Source organism: Microplitis demolitor, chromosome 4, assembly GCF_026212275.2.
Source record: "Microplitis demolitor isolate Queensland-Clemson2020A chromosome 4, iyMicDemo2.1a, whole genome shotgun sequence".
NCBI classification, from domain to species: domain Eukaryota; kingdom Metazoa; phylum Arthropoda; class Insecta; order Hymenoptera; family Braconidae; genus Microplitis; species Microplitis demolitor.
In genome coordinates this window covers 13,595,316-13,616,160 of record NC_068548.1, presented here as the reverse complement: position 1 = coordinate 13,616,160, position 20,845 = coordinate 13,595,316, and the positions used below count along the sequence as shown (strand labels likewise).

At 31.4% G+C, this 20,845-nt stretch overlaps 1 protein-coding gene across 4 annotated transcripts in view; it reads right to left on the bottom strand.

Annotated features, from left to right (window-relative positions):
• Positions 1–1,181: 1,181 nt before the first annotated feature.
• The window catches only part of LOC103579907 (phosphatidylinositol 4-phosphate 5-kinase type-1 alpha), a 228,798-nt gene continuing 209,134 nt past the window's right edge, over positions 1,182–20,845 (bottom strand). For 2 of the 4 annotated variants that reach the window (XM_053738620.1, XM_053738621.1), the window contains one exon: positions 1,184–1,393. In XM_053738620.1, coding sequence (XP_053594595.1) covers positions 1,373–1,393 — 21 coding nt within the window. In that variant the 3' untranslated portion in view covers positions 1,184–1,372. Of the gene's footprint in view, positions 1,394–20,845 lie in introns of all 4 variants that reach the window. The other 2 variants (XM_053738618.1, XM_053738619.1) reach the window with 2 other exon arrangements.

Below are 20,845 nucleotides of genomic sequence, written 5' to 3'. Positions count from 1 at the left end.
TAGTTAATTAGTAAAAAGTCAATGTTAACTTATTTAAAAATCAATTTATTTAACTAAAGTCAGGGGCTAAGATGGTGGCACGCGCGTGCTACAGTTGTAACACAGTGCAGGGGCAGTTGTAATACGGAACGAAATAGATATTTTTCAGAAAATTGCTTTTATTATTCAGTCTCAATACATACTATTATACTTAATTAACTTTTAAAGTCAAGTAATTAAACTTCAAGTAGCACATATATTTGTATCTTTAATATAAATTATTAAAAATTTATAAATATAAAACTACATCATCCGAGGGTAGATTTGTAGCGTATCTAGTTTGCGCAAATCCCATACACGACTCTGTTACAATTGCTACTCGTTCAAGTGTTACAACTGACCCACACGCAGAATTATTAATAAAAATCTAATTGAAATAACAAAAATCAGTAAATTGATATAATTTTTGATTATATAATACTCTTGATCAATCCCTTTAAGTATAAATACAAGTCTCATATCATAACATTAGAAACCAAATTTGTTTTTAAAAAAATTGTGAAGTGTAGAAAAAAAAGTTTTCACGCGTATTTTCAACAATTCTTAATATTTTAATATTGAAACTAGATTAATATCTGAAACTTTGATCTAATAGATAATTTACTATTTTGAACAAGTTAAAGAAAGAATAGTAATCATTTTTAGTTTTTTTAATAGTTCTTTATTGAGTGCTACAACTGCCCCTTATTACAACAGCACTTCTCTCCTATTACAGGTGCGTTCTTGGGTTCAACTGTTGACTTGGGCTTACCTCGACCTTCTCTGCATAACCTAGCACACTGAGTGCACCGGGACGTGCCACTGTCGCCGATTATTGCACTGATCTCCAAAAAATATTAATTTTAGGTTTTAAAGCTCCGGTTACAAATAGACCAGTTGCCGATACTGGGGAAATTAAAATTGGCTAGCACTCGTCAGGATTTCAAGAAAATGAGAGAGGTGGTTGTTGAGCAAAGGATAATGTGATCTCATTTAATTTTGTGTTTCCGATTTTATTAAATTTGAGTATTTTATTCGTTTAATTCATTTCGTCTAGCATCAAGTTGAATTTTCATTTTAGAATATATATATATATATATATATATATATATATATATATATATATATATATATATACAACGTTATTATTAAGAAACATTGGCAAGACAATACATATAACAAATTAGTTAATTTAATACTATTTTTATTCTTTTTTCTTTGGAAAAATTTTCTATAGATAAATATTTATAACAGTTCGAATGAATTATGATCTTTCTTCTTTATGATGCGATGTCCATGAAGTCGTATGTGATCATTCTTCAATCCGTGAAAAGGAATACTGAATCAAGCCACTTCACTCTCGTTGCAAGACTTCCTATTAAAAATAAAATATCATCTGTAATTTTAAGCATACGTTAAAAAAAAATGGTCATCAAAACTTAGTAGCGCTAACGTGCTCGTAGTAAATAATAAGTGGTTTACAGAATAAAGTGAACATAGAACAACCTCAGTGCTTTCACGCTTGAGGTGTATAATATTTATTGACTATTCGACAGAAAATTACTCAAGTAGACAACATTTGTCCGACAGAATGTAACTCTGATAGTCATTTTTGCTTAAATCGGTAGGCGCATATACGCACACACACGCGCGCGCGCGTACAAACATAAGCATACGCATACGTACACACTCGCGTACACATGCATACACACAAGTACCGCTTTAAAAATATTCGGACCAGTTTACTTAGACCTCTAAACATCAACATAAAAGCTTAATTTTCGAAAATCGAGGTGTAGTAGCATATTAAACACCAAGTGAGGAAAGTAGGACATTCCACGTGTGCAATTGCTTATCCAAACTGAAGGCAAGAGTGGAAAACAAATGGATTTGGTGACCGACTTTCCTTCGTGGCGTGTATACTTTTTCTAAATTTTTGCCTCTGTTTTCAAGAAGATTGGCGCATGCGCTAATTTTTATGATTTGTATTCTCATAATAGAAAAGACTGACTTTTTTGCCTCTAAACAAGGCAGGAATTTGAACATTGCAGTTATGGTGAGAACATCAATTTCCCGAATTTTTCGAAAGTCGTCGAGTTTAATAGTGGAAAATTAATCCTTCAGAACATACGTCTCCCATACCACAGTCATTGCTATCGTGATGAGAGAAAATCTCATGCCTATTGCGCAAGCGCCAAGAGTGAAATTAAAAAAATATTGAAATAATTTTAGGTTACATATCAAGTAAAATACAATATCAAATATTATTTATTTGAATACTAAGAATTAAATAGTAATTCTTTCTAAATTATTTTTTATTAATATTGTTTATAAATAATTATTTATAAATTATAAAATTCTTCATTCTAATTAAAATACTGGAATACAGGTGCACTTGTAAACAACTTTTAGAATACTGTTAATTTCTATATTTATATACATTCAAAATGGCAGCTAGAAACCACAGAGACAGCTGAAATGAAACGAAGTCATACGATCAACAATTTTTTTGTGCCTGACTTAACACTCGCGATGAGAAAAACTCTTACAGTTAATAAACGAATAATTTTTTTCCTTTAGTTTTCAAATTAAAAAAATTGTGTTTTTTTTTTTTAGTATCATTTAGAGCATTAAAATTTAGAAAGGTAAGAAAAATTTCAGGGGATCATTCTATTTAACGTTAGAAGGAAAAAAAGTTTAAAAAAAAGTGTGAGAGAATCTCTCTACACGATAGTTCTGAAAGATTAAGGATTCTCATATTCCCTCTCCTTTCTATAAAAAAAGGTTGTGGTTGTTAGATGTGCAGCACAAAAGTTAAATCCTGACACCCCCGCAAACTCTGATGAGAGTTGATTTTCTAAAAAAAAATTTACGCCATTGATTTTGTCGCATTTCAATTGATATTTTACAGTCATCAGCACATCTATTCTGTCTCAATCGACTGTATTCATTGTGTCTGAAATTAAACGAGCAACTAACTGGTATCAAGTTAGGTTAGTGTTGGATTGAGCATAAATGGAGCCTGACAAACATCATGCTGGGCTAGATATCTTTAGGACCTCACTTTTCGCCGGCCAATCAGCAAAATTAGGGACTAATTAAATTAAATTGGCCTCGTCCTAGCCAATAAAAAATTAGCTTCGGTAGCCCTGCTGCACACGTCATGAATACGTCACGTTTTACGTGACACTATCTACCGCTTAACCATGTGCATCTGTTTCACTAGGATGATCTAATTAGCTCGCTCAATAGCATCAATAGTTTACAAGACACATTGACCTATTAGATTCAGTATATTAGGCGCGTTTGCTATAGCCTTAAGTTAAATAAGTATAAACAAATGTGAATGAAAGTTGAAATTATTGTTCTTATAATTTTTGTGTATATATTTTTTTGTTAGCAATCTTCCGCACCTACAGCAGATTCTTTTGATTCTTTTTTAATTGTACAGTATTTATTACAAAGGGTATAGCCGGATAAGCATACCGAATCGGCCCCCACGGAGTTTTTGATCGGGACTTCGGAGATCATTTTGGTACCAAATAGAAAAAAATTCAGTCAAAATTTCAGCTCTTAATCCCAAATAGTTTTTTCAATTTTTTCAGTTTGGTGCAACATTATGAAAAAAATTGAAAACTGATTTTTTTTTTTTTGATAATTTAGTCTTTAAACAAATCGATGCCATTTTAATAGTCAAGAAATACAGAAATAATCGGTTTTCCAATATGTAAGAGACATCACTATGTTAATGATAATAAAATTATGAAACGTGCTTAAAAAATACCATAGAATTAATCTTCATTACTGTCTTCATTGATAACTACATAATGCCTTGTATTATTGAAAATTCGACTTAAAATTTCTGCTGGCTTAACAATTTTTGATAAATACCTAGAATGTGATAGATAATAAATAATCGCTGCTACATACGAACAACAACCAACTGTACGCCTGCCATTCGCACAATCACAGCGATATCGAGAAATCCCGTTTAATCCATTTTTGTTAGGACGATACTCAATGAAACAACGATATACTTTTGCATTGATATGTTGAGACTTGACTTGAAATTTGAGAATGTTTACAGCGGTTTTTACATACTGAAGGCTTAAATTATTGTCTTTATCCATTATTTCAGCCAAGTATGACACTGCTTGTGAGAGCTGATAAAACCCAGTAAACAATATATGCAAATCTTTTTCAGTCATCTCCGGATAATCATGTAAATCGTCTGACTTGATAGTTTTAAAAGATACTTTTCGTCTTCGGACAAAATTTGGTGATTGCAAGTTGTTAAAAAACGCAGTCAAAAACATAATTTCAGTTTTTTTTCTTTTGTTCAAAATTGGATTTTAACTCGGGAATCATGACTAAAGTGTTTCGTCATGGCTTTTACTTGTAAGTATTTAGGAAAAAATCGCCATCGATTAGTTTTAAATTTTACTAGTGAAAAAAAAAAAAAAATAAAAATCGAAAAATAGGTTTTTTTTTAATAACTCTAAAACTATTTGGGATTAAGACCTGAAATTTTGACTGAATTTTTTTTATTTGATACCAAAGTGATTCCCGGAGTCCCAATCGAAAACTTCGCAGGGGCCGATTCGGCATGCTTATCCGGCTTTACCCTTCTTGGTTTGCAGTTATAAGAGTCAATTTCCAACTGAACAATATCGTCATGGGTTTCATCTTATTGTATCTTCTATTCATTGTAAATTTCAAGTCCGTTAGTCTTGTCGTTTAAAAAGCCGAAAATTCTCATTTTGTATGATCCACGATACACTAGAAAAGTCGATTTTGAAAAAAAAAAAAAAAAAAAAAACGTTGGTGCTATTAATGCCCTCGTGTTGTAACCAGCAGCTATCCCAAATTTTGAGTCTGTGGACTTTATTTGGAAAGAACAAAAGTTTATTTGGTTGTGTATTATAGGTTTTCTGGATGTGAGTGTGTGTGTGTGTGTGTGTGTGTGTTATCATATTTATCTGTATATAATTAGATATGATCTCATATACTTGTTGTGATGGGACGATTTTTCCGAGGTCGTAAAATTGCTCGCGAGTAAAAATTTGAGTTAGTTAACTGACACCGCGACTACCGGGTCTGAACATCATGTAATAACCTTAAGTTGTTCACATTAACATACAGACTTCCAACACTGTTGCAGGAACAACATTAAAAAAGGGCCCTAGCAATTCCCTAGGAGCTACGCAATTGGTGTACTAGAATTTAGTAACCAAACGACATTTTGGAGGGACGAGACTGATTCTTGGTTATTGTGTATTGTGCTCCAGACCAGTGCGGCCAGATCGTGGGTAAAACGACCCCCCACTTTCTGCCGCGCGGGCGACACATACAACTTGGGAAGACCTGTTGGTGTGTCGGTTGCGGCGGAAGAAGCCGAAGGGAGCCGAGCTCGGAGGAGAATTTACTCTCCCCACTAAGCACAGAGGAGTCACACACACAGCTGTGACTCTCTGTACATGAAAAATTCTGAGAATCCGATCTCAGCCGAAGCATACAGCGGGAAAAATAATAATAATAATAATAATATAAAAATATAATAATAATATAAAATAATATAAAATAAATTCGAATTTTTTTTTAAGTAAATTTTTATTTAAAAAAATAATTTTTTTTTTTCTCAGGATTAAATTATTATAAAACAATAAATTATAAATGTTATGATTCTTGCTAGTAAATATTACTAGCGAGAATGGCGATTGATAATTATTACACCGGTAATTCTCAAACGCAGCTTTTATAATAGTTTTTATGAACTACGGGTAACCGTGGAAACAGTCAAGTGGAGTGAGCGACTACTTTGGAAGCATAAGCTCCGTCATCGAGTCCTCGCTGATACAAATTTTTTTTTTTCTTTCAGATTTTTAACTTTTTTTTTTTTTAATGTTTAAATAAGAGTTCATGTATCAGTACCAGACCATTCCATGCATTTATATATCTATATTTGTGAATATAGATATACACAAGTATAGATAGATACAAATGCATGAAGTGGTCCGGTACTAATACATTTAAACTCTTTTTGCGGCTAAACTATTGAAGAAACGAAAGTGCACCAAGAGACCTTTTTTATAGAGATTTTTATGCTTTAAAAAAATGGTCTCTTATCATTTTTTCGTATCTTCAATAAATAAGCCAAAATTTTGAAAAAAAGCCATTTTTGTTTTTTTTCAGTTTTAAGCTCTCTTTGAGGCTAGGAGATACGAAAGATTACTTATGACACAGCTTTCCACATCACCCCGGAGGTACTGTGTCCTGGCATGCGTTACCACTTTTTTTACATGGCGGGATCCTCTTGTAGGCCTAAACCATGGTTTAATTATAGCTAAAGGCTTTATATTTACTTTACTAATAGAAAGTAGAGCTGATGGCTCTCAAAATTCATCAAGTATTTTCTATTTTCACCCTCATAAACGTAAGTTGAAGTTTTACAGCGTTGATCCATATGTGTATGTATACACTCTTCAATTGGATTCTTTATCTCTACCATATTTGCTTGATTATGCAGTTCATCATTTGAAAGTTCATTTTTTATTTTCATTGTATTTTTTACTTTACGTTTCCTTGTCATTAGTACTGTTTAAAATTTACCCTCTCAAAATTGATCAAGATAAATAAATATATTTCTATTCTTTCTATCTGAAGTGAGCGGGGCTATCAATAAGTATTGTTATCAATAAGTAAGACAGAAGTCGTAACATTCATCATACCTTCTGTCTTTGTCACTCTTACGGTATCGCTGATGACAGAGTCTCGGTCAGCGCCGGCCGATTGACAGCGCTGCGACAATCGATTGTTATTGTCTCTGTCTTACTTATTGAGTCATTGGGGACTGCGCGGCTAAACTTTTTTTGTCAAGCAGTTATATTTAATGCAATACCAATATTATTTTTATGATAATTTTTAGTTGTTAAATGCATTCTAACTCAAATGCTCTTATAATCTTCACAAAAGCAATTTTTAATGATGACGAAGTTTCTTAAAGTCAATCGCGTCTCTTTAAACTTTAAATGCCCGAAGGAGTTACACGCGCGCGTTTTTCGCGCCTCGGATCTCGGTTATAAACAAATGTGCCCGAAGGAGTTACACACGCGCGTTTTTCGCGCCTCGGATCTCGGTTATAAACAAATGATGCTTCGTTTGTTCGTCAACGGACGCTGTTTCCGTAAACGATCAATTTTACGTATAAAGTTACACGGTGTGCATCAGCTATTGGGATTACTGCGTTCCTGAAATAAAATTTAAAGGTATTTAACTAAGTATTTATATATTTTTATTTTTATAATTATTATTAACATCAAGTACAGTGTGTGTTTTTTAATGAATAAATAGTGTAGATTATTTAAATTATTAATAGTTAAATTCACGTCCGACTTTCTAAGTATCGCGAACGCGTTGGTTAGAGTTCATATAGATTTAATTGGTCATCGTACTATTGCTACTGTTTCTGTTTTTTTTTTTTAATTAAATATGGATTTATCAGAGCCTTCTGCTAAAAAATCCAAAAAATCTCGAGTCAAGACTTTCCAGCAGCAATGGTTCGATGATTTTCCAGAGTGGAGACAATGGGTGAATGAATGTCCGTCAGACCCCACGAAATTCTTTTGTGTTGCGTGCGATATTTATTTAACTTGCGGTAGGTCAGAAATTGACAGGCATTTAAAAACAGATAAACATATTCAGCTCACGCGTACCCATCATCTTAGAAAAGGTATTGTTCACTCTAATGTAGGCATTTTAGGAAATTTAACTCTTTCACCAGTTAGCTCTCTCCCAGTTAGCTCTCCCCCAGTTAGCTCTCCCCCAGTTAGCTCTCCCCCAGTTAGCTCTTCTCCAGTTAGCTCTTTCCCAGTTAGCTCTCTCCCAATTAGCTCTCCCCCAGTTAGCTCTCCCCCAGTTAGCTCTCCCCCCGTTAGCTCTCCACCAGTTAGCTCTCCACCAGAGGCCAGTTCCCTGCCATCTTCTTCTGTACTCAATTTTAATGATCGAGTCAAAGCTGCCGAAATTAGATTTGCAACTTTTGTTGCTCAACATAATATATCTTTTTCTACTGCTTCGGACATGTTGAAATTATTTCAAATGATTGGTAAGGAACCTGCTATTCTTCAAAAAATGGCCATGGGTAAAACTAAAACTACCAAAGTAATTAATAACGTTGTTAGTGTCCGTGAGTCAAAAAGGGTTGATGAGGTTGTTAAAAACACCAAATTTTCTGTTTTTGTTGACGAGACTACTGACGTTACTAATGAAAAATGGATGACTTTGATGGTTCGCTACGTTGATCCACAAACTTTACTCGTTAACACCGAGTTGTTGAAATTAATCCATATCGATGCTATTAACGGTAGTGCCGACCGATTGGTTCAACAATTCATCAGTCCGATAGCTGAAAAGGAAGTTCCTCTGCATCAAATCATTAGTCTTGCCTGTGACAATGCTTCGGTCATGGTTGGTCGAAATAATTCTTTCAAAGTTCATTTGAGTAAGAAAATCCCTAACCTTTTAACTCTCCCCTGCATTTGCCATTCTTTAGCACTTGTCGCTAAAGATGCCCGTACTGCCATACCCTCGAAAATTCATTCTTTCGTTGCGGATATTTCTTCTTTTATTAATAATAGCCCAAAACGAAGCGCAATTTTCTCCCAATTTCAGGATTTTTATGATGAAAATCCTTCTAAAGTTACTCGATTTGCTGCTACACGATGGTTGTCTCGTCAAATAGCAATTACTAGGATTTTAGATAATTGGCAGGCGATTAGAGGTTTTTTGATTGACCAATCTTCAGAAAAAAGTGCAGCTGCTGATACCTTAATAGAAACTATGAAGGATCCCTCGACGAAAGCGTATTTACTTTTCTTGCAATGGGCACTTGAACCTTTTAATAAGATCAATGCTCATTTCCAAGGAAATGATACGCTAGTCGGTCAACTGCAACCTTTTTCGAAAAGATTGTTCACTGAAATTCTGCAAAAGTTCATGAAATCTGCCTTATTGAAGCCTGAAATCTTTGACAATGGAGTTTACGAAATAAACTTTGGATTAATCACAAATCAACTTGATTGGTCTAAAGTCGACGTCGGAGCAAATTGTGAAGATTTCTTACGGCTTCAATTAAAATCAGGCGATCCTAAATCTGAATCAATTGTTCACCAGGTGCGTGTCAATTGTTTAAATTTCTATGTAATTGCTGCTGAAAACATCCGCAAGAGATTACCGTTTGAAGATAGTTTCTTATCCAGTCTTACTGTTTTTGCACCGGAATTGGCACTCTTTGAAAAGGATAGGGAATCTTCATTTTTAAAAGTCAAAAATGTCTGTGATGTTCTTGGCGTTCCTGTAGACGGATCTATTCAAACTGAGTGGAATTTGTTATATTTTGTTGATGTGAATTTAAAAAAGCAATGGAGCAAATTGACATTTGACGAAATGTGGATGAAAATTTCCACTTTCACTTGCTCAAATAATAATATACAATTTCCAACTTTGCGCTTACTTTCAGGTCTCATCAGATCACTCCCCCATTCAAATGCTCCGGCTGAAAGGGCGTTTTCGTTAATACCTGAAATTAAGACGAAAAAAAGAAACGGCCTTACTGCTGAAACGCTGAATTCACTTTGTGTGATTAGATCTCTCGCTAAATCAGGAAAATTAAATCCCTTAGAAATGACGATAGATAAGAACTATGTAGATATGATGAATTCTTCAGATTTGTACCCTGACGGAGTCAAGGCCCCCCCGAGGAATGTGAATCTTCATGCGTATGACAGTAGTGATGACTGGCGAATGATTTTTATACAGTATTTACAAATATATAGAAGCTACAGCTCTTAGCTCTGCTTCTGACTAGTCAATCGTGTTAAAATTTAGTGTAATGGGCTAATAATTTATTTAATATCACGTAGAAGTTAGTCTTCCGCTCTTCTACCTCATAATATATTTAATATAGAGCCTTAAGTTTTACTTCTTTTTAGTTTATACTTGTTAATATTAGAGCCTTCAGCTCTACTTTTTATTAATAAAGTAAATATAAAGCCTTCAGCTATAATTGAACCATGGTTTAGGCCTACAAGGGGATCCCGCCATGTAAAAAAAGTGGAAACGCATGCCAGGACACAGTACCTCCGGGGTGATGTGGAAAGCTGTGTCATAAGTAATCTTTCGTATCTCCTAGCCTCAAAGAGAGCTTAAAACTGAAAAAAAAAACATAAAAATGGCTTTTTTTCAAAATTTTGGCTTATTTATTGAAGATACGAAAAAATGATAAGAGACCATTTTTTTAAAGCATAAAAATCTCTATAAAAAAGGTCTCTTGGTGCACTTTCGTTTCTTCAATAGTTTAGCCGCAAAAAGAGTTTAAATGTATTAGTACCGGACCACTTCATGCATTTGTATCTATCTATACTTGTGTATATCTATATTCACAAATATAGATATATAAATGCATGGAATGGTCTGGTACTGATACATGAACTCTTATTTAAACATTAAAAAAAAAAAGTTAAAAATCTGAAAGAAAAAAAAAAAATTTGTATCAGCGAGGACTCGACGACGGAGCTTATGCTTCCAAAGTGGTCGCTCACTCCACTTGACTGTTTCCACGGTTACTCGTAGTTCATAAGAACTATTATAAAAGCTGCGTTTGAGAATTACCGGTGTAATAATTATCAATCGCCATTCTCGCTAGTAATATTTACTAGCAAGAATCATAATATTTATAATTTATTGTTTTATAATAATTTAATCCTGAAAAAAAAAAAAAATTTTTTTTTTTAAATAAAAATTTATTTAAAAAAAAAATTCGAATTTATTTTATATTATTTTATATTATTATTATATTTTTATATTTTATATTATTATTATTATTATTATTTTTCCCGCTGTATGCTTCGGCTGAGATCGGATTCTCAGAATTTTTCATGTACAGAGAGTCACAGCTGTGTGTGTGACTCCTCTGTGCTTAGTGGGGAGAGTAAATTCTCCTCCGAGCTCGGCTCCCTTCGGCTTCTTCCGCCGCACCCGACACACCAACAGGTCTTCCCAAGTTGTATGTGTCGCCCGCGCGGCAGAAAGTGGGGGGTCGTTTTACCCACGATCTGGCCGCACTGCTCCAGACGTATATTCGAAAATCAATATTTACTTTTTTCACTAAATTTTATTAAATCATTTGAAAAAATAATAATTGTTGATTGATTAGTGACTAGTTGCCAGATGATAATTCTGTATTGTTAAAAGTGTGAATATCGTCTGTATTTTTTTAATATAGTACCATTGAGTTAAATGAAAATTTTATAAAATTCAAACAATCGATAGTTAAGTTATTGATATTAAGAGACGACGATCAATCTACTGTAAGAACGTTTTAGATGTCCATAATATCATGATATTATAAATCCTCGTTGATATCTAAGATGAATTTTTTCTGCATTTGACATCAGCTTACTTGTATTTTCAATGGTTCCTGACTTCGCATATATACTACAGAAAAAAAACTTCATAATTTACTCTAGTTTCACTCTTAATTGCGAATTGTCTGTAAAAAGTCATAAAAAAAAAAAAAAAAAAAAAAAAAAAACTTGAAAACCATTTCAATCAAACTGATACCATTCTTTTTTTGCTAATTAGCATTCTTTAATTGGTAATAGATTTCTATCAACTAAATTGAAAGTTTTGATTAAATATTAATAAAAGTAATTGAAAATCGATTATTTCTCGATTGTATTTCACTTATTGGGTCTCTAAATACTATAGTTGACTCCAATTTTCTGCTGATTAGGTACACTGATAATCGCTAATTTCGAAAGTTGACAACAACTTGATAACTGCAATTTTCCATTACTCGAGATCTATTGTTTGAATTTGACAATAAATTGACGAATATAATCCAAAAGGAGAAGTTTTGGTTCATTTTTTAAAAATGTGTTCAGTACATTATATCTAAATATTAGACAAAACATTGATTTCAAAAAGTTGACGGCTGTATGTCTTCAAATGTAATTTATCAGATCGTTGCTCCAACATTTGAAAAGTCCAGTGCGCAGTTGTATACTGTATTGTGCTACTCGATGCCTCGTTCTCATCTGTTAGAGTAAACAAACAGATCCTCTGGATTAAATAATTCCGACATAAAATTGGGTAATGTTCTGTGTGAGATGTAAAAAACCAGTTAAAGCTTTACATATCTGTGCAAAGTGTAAATCAGCCTTTTATCTCAGCTATTCAAAGGAATACATAAAACGAGACCACAAGACAATTGTTGTGCAATACACTTCAAGCATCTTCTGCCCACACTTGATCCTCGAAAGTCATTAACACTTTCATCCTCGAGACCAAATTCCTCCAGGTTAAGTTTCAAGTACATTGAAATTTTGTTATTCAATTTTTTTTTATTTTATGAAAATATTTTCCAAGACTTAAAATTATATTAGGTACTTGGTATTTTTTCGATTTGACTTTTTTTTTACTTTTAAAAATTTTAAACGTGTACTTGGCGCGATTTTATACAGAAAATTTGTTTTTGGTAGGATATAATTATGTCTCATTATACATAGCTATGCATACTAAACATGACATTCAGATAAAAAAAAAAATTGGATGTTGGTAATTATAGTTATTGGTTTTTTAACTTCTCGCTATGAAAATTGAAAATTTTCAAAATTTTGGGAAGTTATTGTTTTCACCCCAATTTTCGCAAATCGAGTTTTCAACGGATGTCAACGTTTTGAGGTCTAAGAAAGTTATGCCGACTATTTTCAGAATAATATTCAAGTGTATGTGTAGGTGTATGTGTATAAACTCGCTATAACTTTTTAACTAATTAACCGATTGAGATGGTTCTTACGGCAATTGAAAGAGTTTGTTAGCCGTAAACATTTCTGAAAATTTCCGATTGAAAAGTTAAAAAAAATAGTGTTCTGATCGATTTTAAGAGATTGGCATTAAAATGGAAATAACTAGAAAACAATGTCCGATAGTTTCGCCGGAATAGTATAAAGATCTCGAAATTCACTCTATCTTGACCTCGAGGTCCAATAACTTTTGAACAGATGAATTTATTAAAAAGTGATAAGGGACTTTTTTGTAGAGAATTCAATTCTCTACAAAAATGCATACTGGACTTCGTACAATGAGCCATTGCTGAGGTAAAAAATTCCAAATTTAAAAAAAATTTTGTTTTCCATGTTATTTAAATGGGAAATTGAATTTTTCGATGAGCGAAACCCCTAATTGATTTAGAATTTTTTTTCAAACGGGAATATTTTTTTTTGTTTTATAAATTGTTAGTTTTTCAGGTAGGACAGAAAAAAAAATATTGCCTAAATATGAAACACCCTAGTGTGTAATCTTTGTGCATGTAGTGTGAGCTTACAAATATAATTAAAAAAAATATCTATCAAAATATCAGGACACGACGGGCAAGGCAAAGATTAAAGAAAAAGAAATGATCGTAATTTTTTTGATATTATAAAGGACACAAATGATAATAAATTAAAAAACAAATAATTTAGTAATCAATTAAACGTGTCTCGTAAAAACATTCTTCTTCCTTCGTGCTGAAGTGCGTGTGTGAATTTAAATAAATTTAGTAATGAATCAAATAAGTTTTATGAATATGTTTTACAATATTAAAATGCGTGCAGTAATATGAATAAATTCGGTGATAAATTAAATAAGTTTTGTAGATATGTATTATAATGTAGGTATTGAAATGCACGGATTAATTCAAATAAATTCAGTGATTAATTAAATACGATTCATGAATATATCTTAAAATATGTATATTAAAGTGCGTTAATGAATTTGTGAATGATGTACATATATATATAAAAAATTGTGATTAATAACATAAGTGTCGTGAAAGTATTTCTATTAATTTGAATTAAAGTGTGTATACGAGTTTACATGTGAGATAAACATATAAAAAAAGAAGTTAACAAAACATAAAGCAACGGATGATCTCATTTTTTTTTAAAAAACAGAGAAGACGAAAAAAAAATTTTCTTAGAATTGATTAAAGGGTTGAAGTTGAACTTATGGACAAATTAAAATTCAGAGAGGATAAATCTGGTTATGTATCATTATTTAATAATAATAATAGATCAAATTAAAAAAAAAATCAATTATTTAATCAAATACAAATTTACTAAAAATATCGTGACATCTAAACGCTCTTTTGTTTTATAATCGATTGACGTGATTAATGAACCAAACACATTTAATAGTTTTGTATTGTAGAACGATAGATAAAAGATTTTGTATAGTAAGTCATTTTTGGAAATTTTTTTTTTGTATTCTTCTATCTAGGCTATGTAATGCCTGAATCATTTTATTGAATCAATGAATATAAATTTATATGAATTAACAAGAAAATTTTATGAAATTGCTGATATTACTGTCACAGATTAAGTTTTTTAGAATCAATATTAACGAAAATAATTAACAATTTTATTTACTTTAATGTGGTTGGAAAGGTTCTTATGAAATTGAAAATAAATTAAATAATGTAGTTTATAGAATGATGAAAATACTAAATGGAAAATATAAAATCGTGCATATTAATCGTCTTGCACCATAGTGTGATCAATAAGAGAAAATAAAAGAAAAGTCCGGCTGGGGCCCTGGACGATCTCAGTGCTGGCATTGTAAAGGATTCCTGGGATTCAGTAATCTATTAGTATGGCTAAGATATTTTTTTCAAACTGAAAAAATTGAAGGATTTGCCTGGACGACTTACTAAAGATTGGTATCGTCCATAAGAGAAGTCTGGCAGTGGTGCCTCAATATCCACAGTTCCCGAAATTCAGAAAGAAGTCTGGCTGAGGGTTTTCAACGATCTCGGTGATAACGTTGTTTAGGAATTCCCAGGAATGTATTAGGACTGGGAATGTTTTAAGTTTGGTTATTAGCTGGAGGGAAGTCTGTCTGAGGATCCTGAACGATTGGTCGTTGTCAGGGGTTCTCGGGATTCCTGGGCCTTTAATCGGAGACTGGATATTTCTTATGGTTTAAGTGAGCTCAGCTCAAATCAAAAGTTTGATTTCTTGGGACTTATCATTGGTCAACAGTATCCTGGCTGGAGCTTTGGGATCCATCCGGAGTTGACATAGTCAACATTTTTCAGAAGTAGTGCACGACTTCTGGGAGATAGGTGGATAGCCTGGAAAGTTTCCGAGGAACTTTTAGGGGGAAAAATTAAAATTCGTTGCAACGTGTATTATTCAGTATTATTGGTATGCTAACTATAGATAACAAATCGGAGAATAAACTGAATGGATCGAGTGGTAGAACATTGAGCATTTAAGATCGAAATTACTGAATTGATCACGACAATAAAAGTTTATAAATTAGCAAGTGATAAATAATAAGATGTAACGATTAAATATGTTTAAGTATGAAATTTAATAAAATTTTAGAGATATTCGTTCGGAAAGAGAGAAGGAGTCCATTCCTAGTCCTTCAGGGAGAAGAGGGAGGAGTTCCTGATCCCATCCTGAACCTGTTCCCATTCCCGTTGAAGACCCGTTCAATCGAGAGGAGGGTTACACTTTTAATTTTATTTATTTTTATTTGCTCAATAGGAAAATAGAGCCACACACATCAATTAACTTCTTAGCAGAATATTTTTCTGTTATCAATTATTAACTCAATTAAATTATAGACTATTTTCTTTTATTTTTAACTTCCCGTTAAGAAAATTGAAAATTTTCAAAAATTCGGGAAAAATCAGTTTTATTATTTTATTTAATTACAATTAAACTAGACGGATTTAGATAATAATTTTCAATAGAGTTCTTGTGATCAATGGTACAAAGATAATAAAAAAAAGGTAAGGCCGATTAATTGTGTCTATCGAGAGTTCTTTGGTTTACTAACAAGAAAGGTATCCCAAGTGTCCCTCTCCGATTTCAATGAAACTGAGATATGATATTCTCCGTCGAAATCTAAAGGACACGTATTTTTTTTACCTGCGGAAAAACATATCTAGGGGGTGAAACCACCCCTCAAAGTTTAAGCTCCAAAGGGGTTTTTTTGCAAGTTTTGCATACTTGCAGTTTGAATAATCGAATAGGACCAACGGCATCATTTTCGGAGTGAAAAATGATGAAAAGTGCCATTGGTGTTATAATAAAAAAATAAATAGAACAAAAGTTATAAGGGTTGAAATTCACAAAACTTTTATAAAAAAAAACTATCCATTGGATTTCAACAAAACAAACGGTGATCGAAAGAGGAAAAAAAAGTAGAGGGTGTGTTTTTAGTTTTTTTCGAAATATCAAGTTTAGGGGGTGAGCAACCCCTAAGTCTTTCTACATTAACCACCAAGAAAACATCAATATTTTTATTAGCTTTGATTTTAATTCATCGAAAATTATTTTTTTATACATTTTTAGCACCGAGGAAATAATAATAATATTATTTTTTTATATTTTACTTACTTTTCTACTTTTAATTCTACATGGAAGATATGCCAGGTTGTCACCCCCTATTTCGCTACCGCTGAAATATGTTACTCTACATAAAATTCTAAGAGACTAGAACTTCGAAAGAGTAGAAAAAGATAGTAGGTATCTGGTTTGGTGTTAAAATATATATATACACATGTATTTAAGGTGTAAACTACCTTTAAATAAGATTACGTTAGTTCTTGAAATATATGTGTTTCCTATAGGTTTTCGCGCTTCTCATATTTATTAAATTAAAGTATATTTTTTATCAACAACGTAAATTTAAATTAGTAAGTCATTTTATTATATTCATCCCATGTTTACATTATTTATTTTTTTAATCATTAATAGCTGTTTATTAAGTTTTATATTCAATATACAAAATATGATAAGATAGTAGTTCTAAATGTGTATATATCTTGCTGATTAATAATTTGTGTACGTCTGTACGAGAATATTGAGGCAGTTTTTAACGATAATCCCCGGCGACAAAACTGATTCTTACTTCGTATTATTATTTATTCGCATATAAAAATGAGAGTGAATCCTATGAATGTTATTCAACTACTTTTGGCTACTTTTCAAACTATGAATATTCCTCCAAATCCTATTAACAATAATAATTTGTGTATACGTATATATCAATTGTCATATGAAAGATTAAATGAATTGTATTTTTTTTAATAATTTATTTCTTTTTTCGATTAATTTATCAATTTTTTATCATTATTATATGTACGACAAAAGTAATTAAGCTATTCATGATATGTACTACATTTATGATACTGATCAAAAAAATGTTTCAGACATAACGACTTTTTGCACCAAGAACAACGTATAATCGCAATATTTTTAAATTTTGGAATATCACAATGAGTATTACATTGATTTCCGAACGCAAAACATACTGGGTTTTCAAATTCCTCTGGTTTTATAGTTGTATAACCACTTTTGAACCAAGAATAGTTAAAAAGATTAACATATCTTGGAGATGACAGTTGATTGTGAGTAAGTGACTGTAATTTGATAATGTTATTTCTCAAGTGTAAATTTAAATTATCACTAGCAGTAGAAGGTGAAAGACAGGTTGAATGTCTGGCACAATCCATTTCATCTACGACGCACAGTTATACTATACAACCAACAATATCTGCAGACCGAAATCTTCTTTCTCCACTTTTCATGGTTTTAAAAGAGCTAAGTGGAGCTAATACAACCATAAAACCAGAGGAATTTGAAAACCCAGTAAGTTTTGTTCTATTTATTTTTTTATTGTAACACCAATGGCACTTCTCATCATTTTTGACCCCGAAAATGATGTCGTCGGTCCTATTCGATTATTCAAACTGCAAGTATGCGAAACTTGCAAAACACCCCTTTGGAGCCTAAACTTTGAGGGGTGGTTTCACCTCCTAGATATGTTTTTCCGCAGGTAAAAAAAAATATATGTCCCTTAGATTTCGACGAAGAATAACATATCTCAGTTTCATCGGAATCGGAGAAGGACACTTGAAATACCTTCCTTGTAAGTTTCATACAGGACAATTGACAACTCGTGTCAATGGAATTAAAATAATTTATGTTTAATTCATGAAATAATTAATCGGCTCAATATTGGGTCGAAATTATTCTTTAATAAATTGTCTATGTGTTGGTATAAAATTTGACCCATTTTAGTATAATCGAAAAAATCTAGAGATAATTTAATGTAAGTAAATGAGTTAAAAAATTTAGAGCGATCATAAAGCAACTTCAGCGCTGTCACGCTTGAGGTGTGCAATTTTTGTTTAGTTTTTTTGGAATTTCTCAAAAACGATTAGATAAATAAATTTGAAAATCTGATCAGCTTTAGAACTTAATAATGTGGCATAGAGATAATATAGAAAAAAAGTACAATTAGAATATATGTGAAATATACGCATGTATATTTCATATATATTTTACATATAAAATAAATATATTTCAAATACATAACTTTTGGCCGTTTTTCGTATATAAAAAATCTGGGCATCGGTTGGCCCTGCGGGATAGCCCCAAGACTTCCCATTGTTTTTAAGCTCTAAGAGCTGGAAGACTTTAGTATCACTACATTTTAGAGTTCTTTGAGATTGAAAATACCTTTGTTTCCCTTTTTTTATGAGCTTTTCAAGCTCAAAAGGGTTACGTTTAATGTTAAAGTTTAAAAATGCAGTCCAAAACAATTAATGAATGAGCGTTTTTTGTATATTTATTCATAATTATTTTTAATAATTCGTTAAAAAATAAGTATTTACGTGATACGTTGCATCGGTATCGTGTAAATATATAGGACATTCCACGCCAAATCGGACTGTTTTAAAAATTTTAATTTTCAATTTCAGTCATTTTTTGATATTTTTTAGTACTCATCAAAAAACTCATCCTCCTAAAATTTGAAATTTTTTTGATCGTTGATTCAAAAGATCTGGAATTTTTAAAAAAACCGCTCTTTTCATGGTTTTTTGCTTGTAACTTTTTGAAAAATGGTTTAAATAAAAAAAATCAAGAAATGAAAAAGTTTTATTTTTCCATATACTTTCAGAAAAAAAATACGAATAATTTTTTGAATAAATTTTTCTGCGTTATTTTCGAGTTTTAAAACTTCTAAGTCAGTTTCTGAAAATCATGCAAATTTGGAATTTCCTGAAAATTTGTGACAAGAAACTACTATCTATTCCACAACTTTTTAGATGGTTTCGGTCGTCGGACCTCCGTGGCTTCTATTTTTTTTTTATTTTGAAAAAGTAAATAAATTTTTTTTTCCTATTAAAAATTACTAATTGCTATTTTTGTCATTATATATTATTTTTTACATCGTTTTACAGTATTTTCTTAGAATTCTACGCAATCAAAGGATTTTTCAAAAAGGTCGTTAAATTTGTTTACTAAATTTTCTTTGCTGAAAAATACGTTTTTAAAAGTAAACAAATTTAACGAGCTATATGAAAAATCCTTTAATTGTGTAGGATTCGAAGAACACACTGAAAAATGATGTAAAAAATGATATATAATGACAAAAATAGCAATTAATGATTTTTAATAGGAAAATTTTTTTAATTTTCAAAAATAAAAAAAAAATAGTAGCCACAGAGGTCTCACGACTGGAACCACCTGAAAAGTTGTGAAAAAGATAGCAGTTTGTTATCACAAATTTTCAGGAAAATCAAAATATGCACGATTTTCAGATAACGACTTTAAAGTATTAAAACTCGAAAATAACGCGGAAAAATTTTTTCAAAAAATTATTCGTATTATTTTTCTGAAAGTACATAAAAAAACGAAAAACTTTTTTATCCTTTGAGTTTTTTCATTTAAAACATTTTTCAAAAAGTTATAAGCTGTTACGTCCAGCTCAAAAGCTGAACATTATTATTTCTCTTTTTTTTTTATATATTTTACTTAAATTTATCCATTGAAAAAAAAAATACGTGGCGACCGGATTTTATTTTTTTAATAACCCTAGAGTGATAAGAAATAATGTAGTTGTAAAATGTTTAGAATTAGTAAATTTGTTTGCTCTGACGCACGTAGAAATCCTAGAGCAAGCAATCAAATGCATTTTTTTTATGACCCCACGGGTCGCAATAGAATGAAGGCCCAAAGAACATTTAGAAACACTTTCATAAGAATTAACAATAATATTTTGTCAACAACAGTGTACTTAAAATATTAAAAAAAAAGAAATTGAAGGTTTAACAATGACTCATTGTTAAATAAATAAAATAGATAAATAATATAATCTTTTAAGCCCTTAAATTTTTTAAGTGCATTTTTGTAGATAACATTTTTTGTGTGTCCACGTAAACGTAAAATTCAAATAAATGATAATTAAAGGAGAGAATTCAAAATATTACATAAATAATTAAATAAATTAATAAAACTCAAATAAATAAAAATTATAAGAGTAAATAAAAAATTCTTACATAAATAAATAAATTAATAAAATTTAAAGAAATAAAATTATGAAAGAAAAAAATTATATATAAGTAAATAATTAATCCAATCTTAATAAAAAATTTAGATAAATAAATAAAAGTAAATAGTCATAAGAAAAATTTATAAAATACATATAATTATTATTATTAGAAATTAGTTACAATATTATAGAATATTGTGCATGTGGGTGGATGCGCACACACATAGGCCCGCATCGGGGTGGGCTTTTACCACTTCCCTAACGGAAAATCCTAGGGAAAGGGAAAGGACCCAAAGGAATTGTGCTCCGATTGGACACAGTTTTCCCCCAAACAATAGACAACATAGAACAAAGAAGACACATAAAAAGGGCCGCAAAATAAAAAAGGGTAGTTTTTTCTGGGTAGCAGTTTATCGCAGTCAGAGTTTTCACT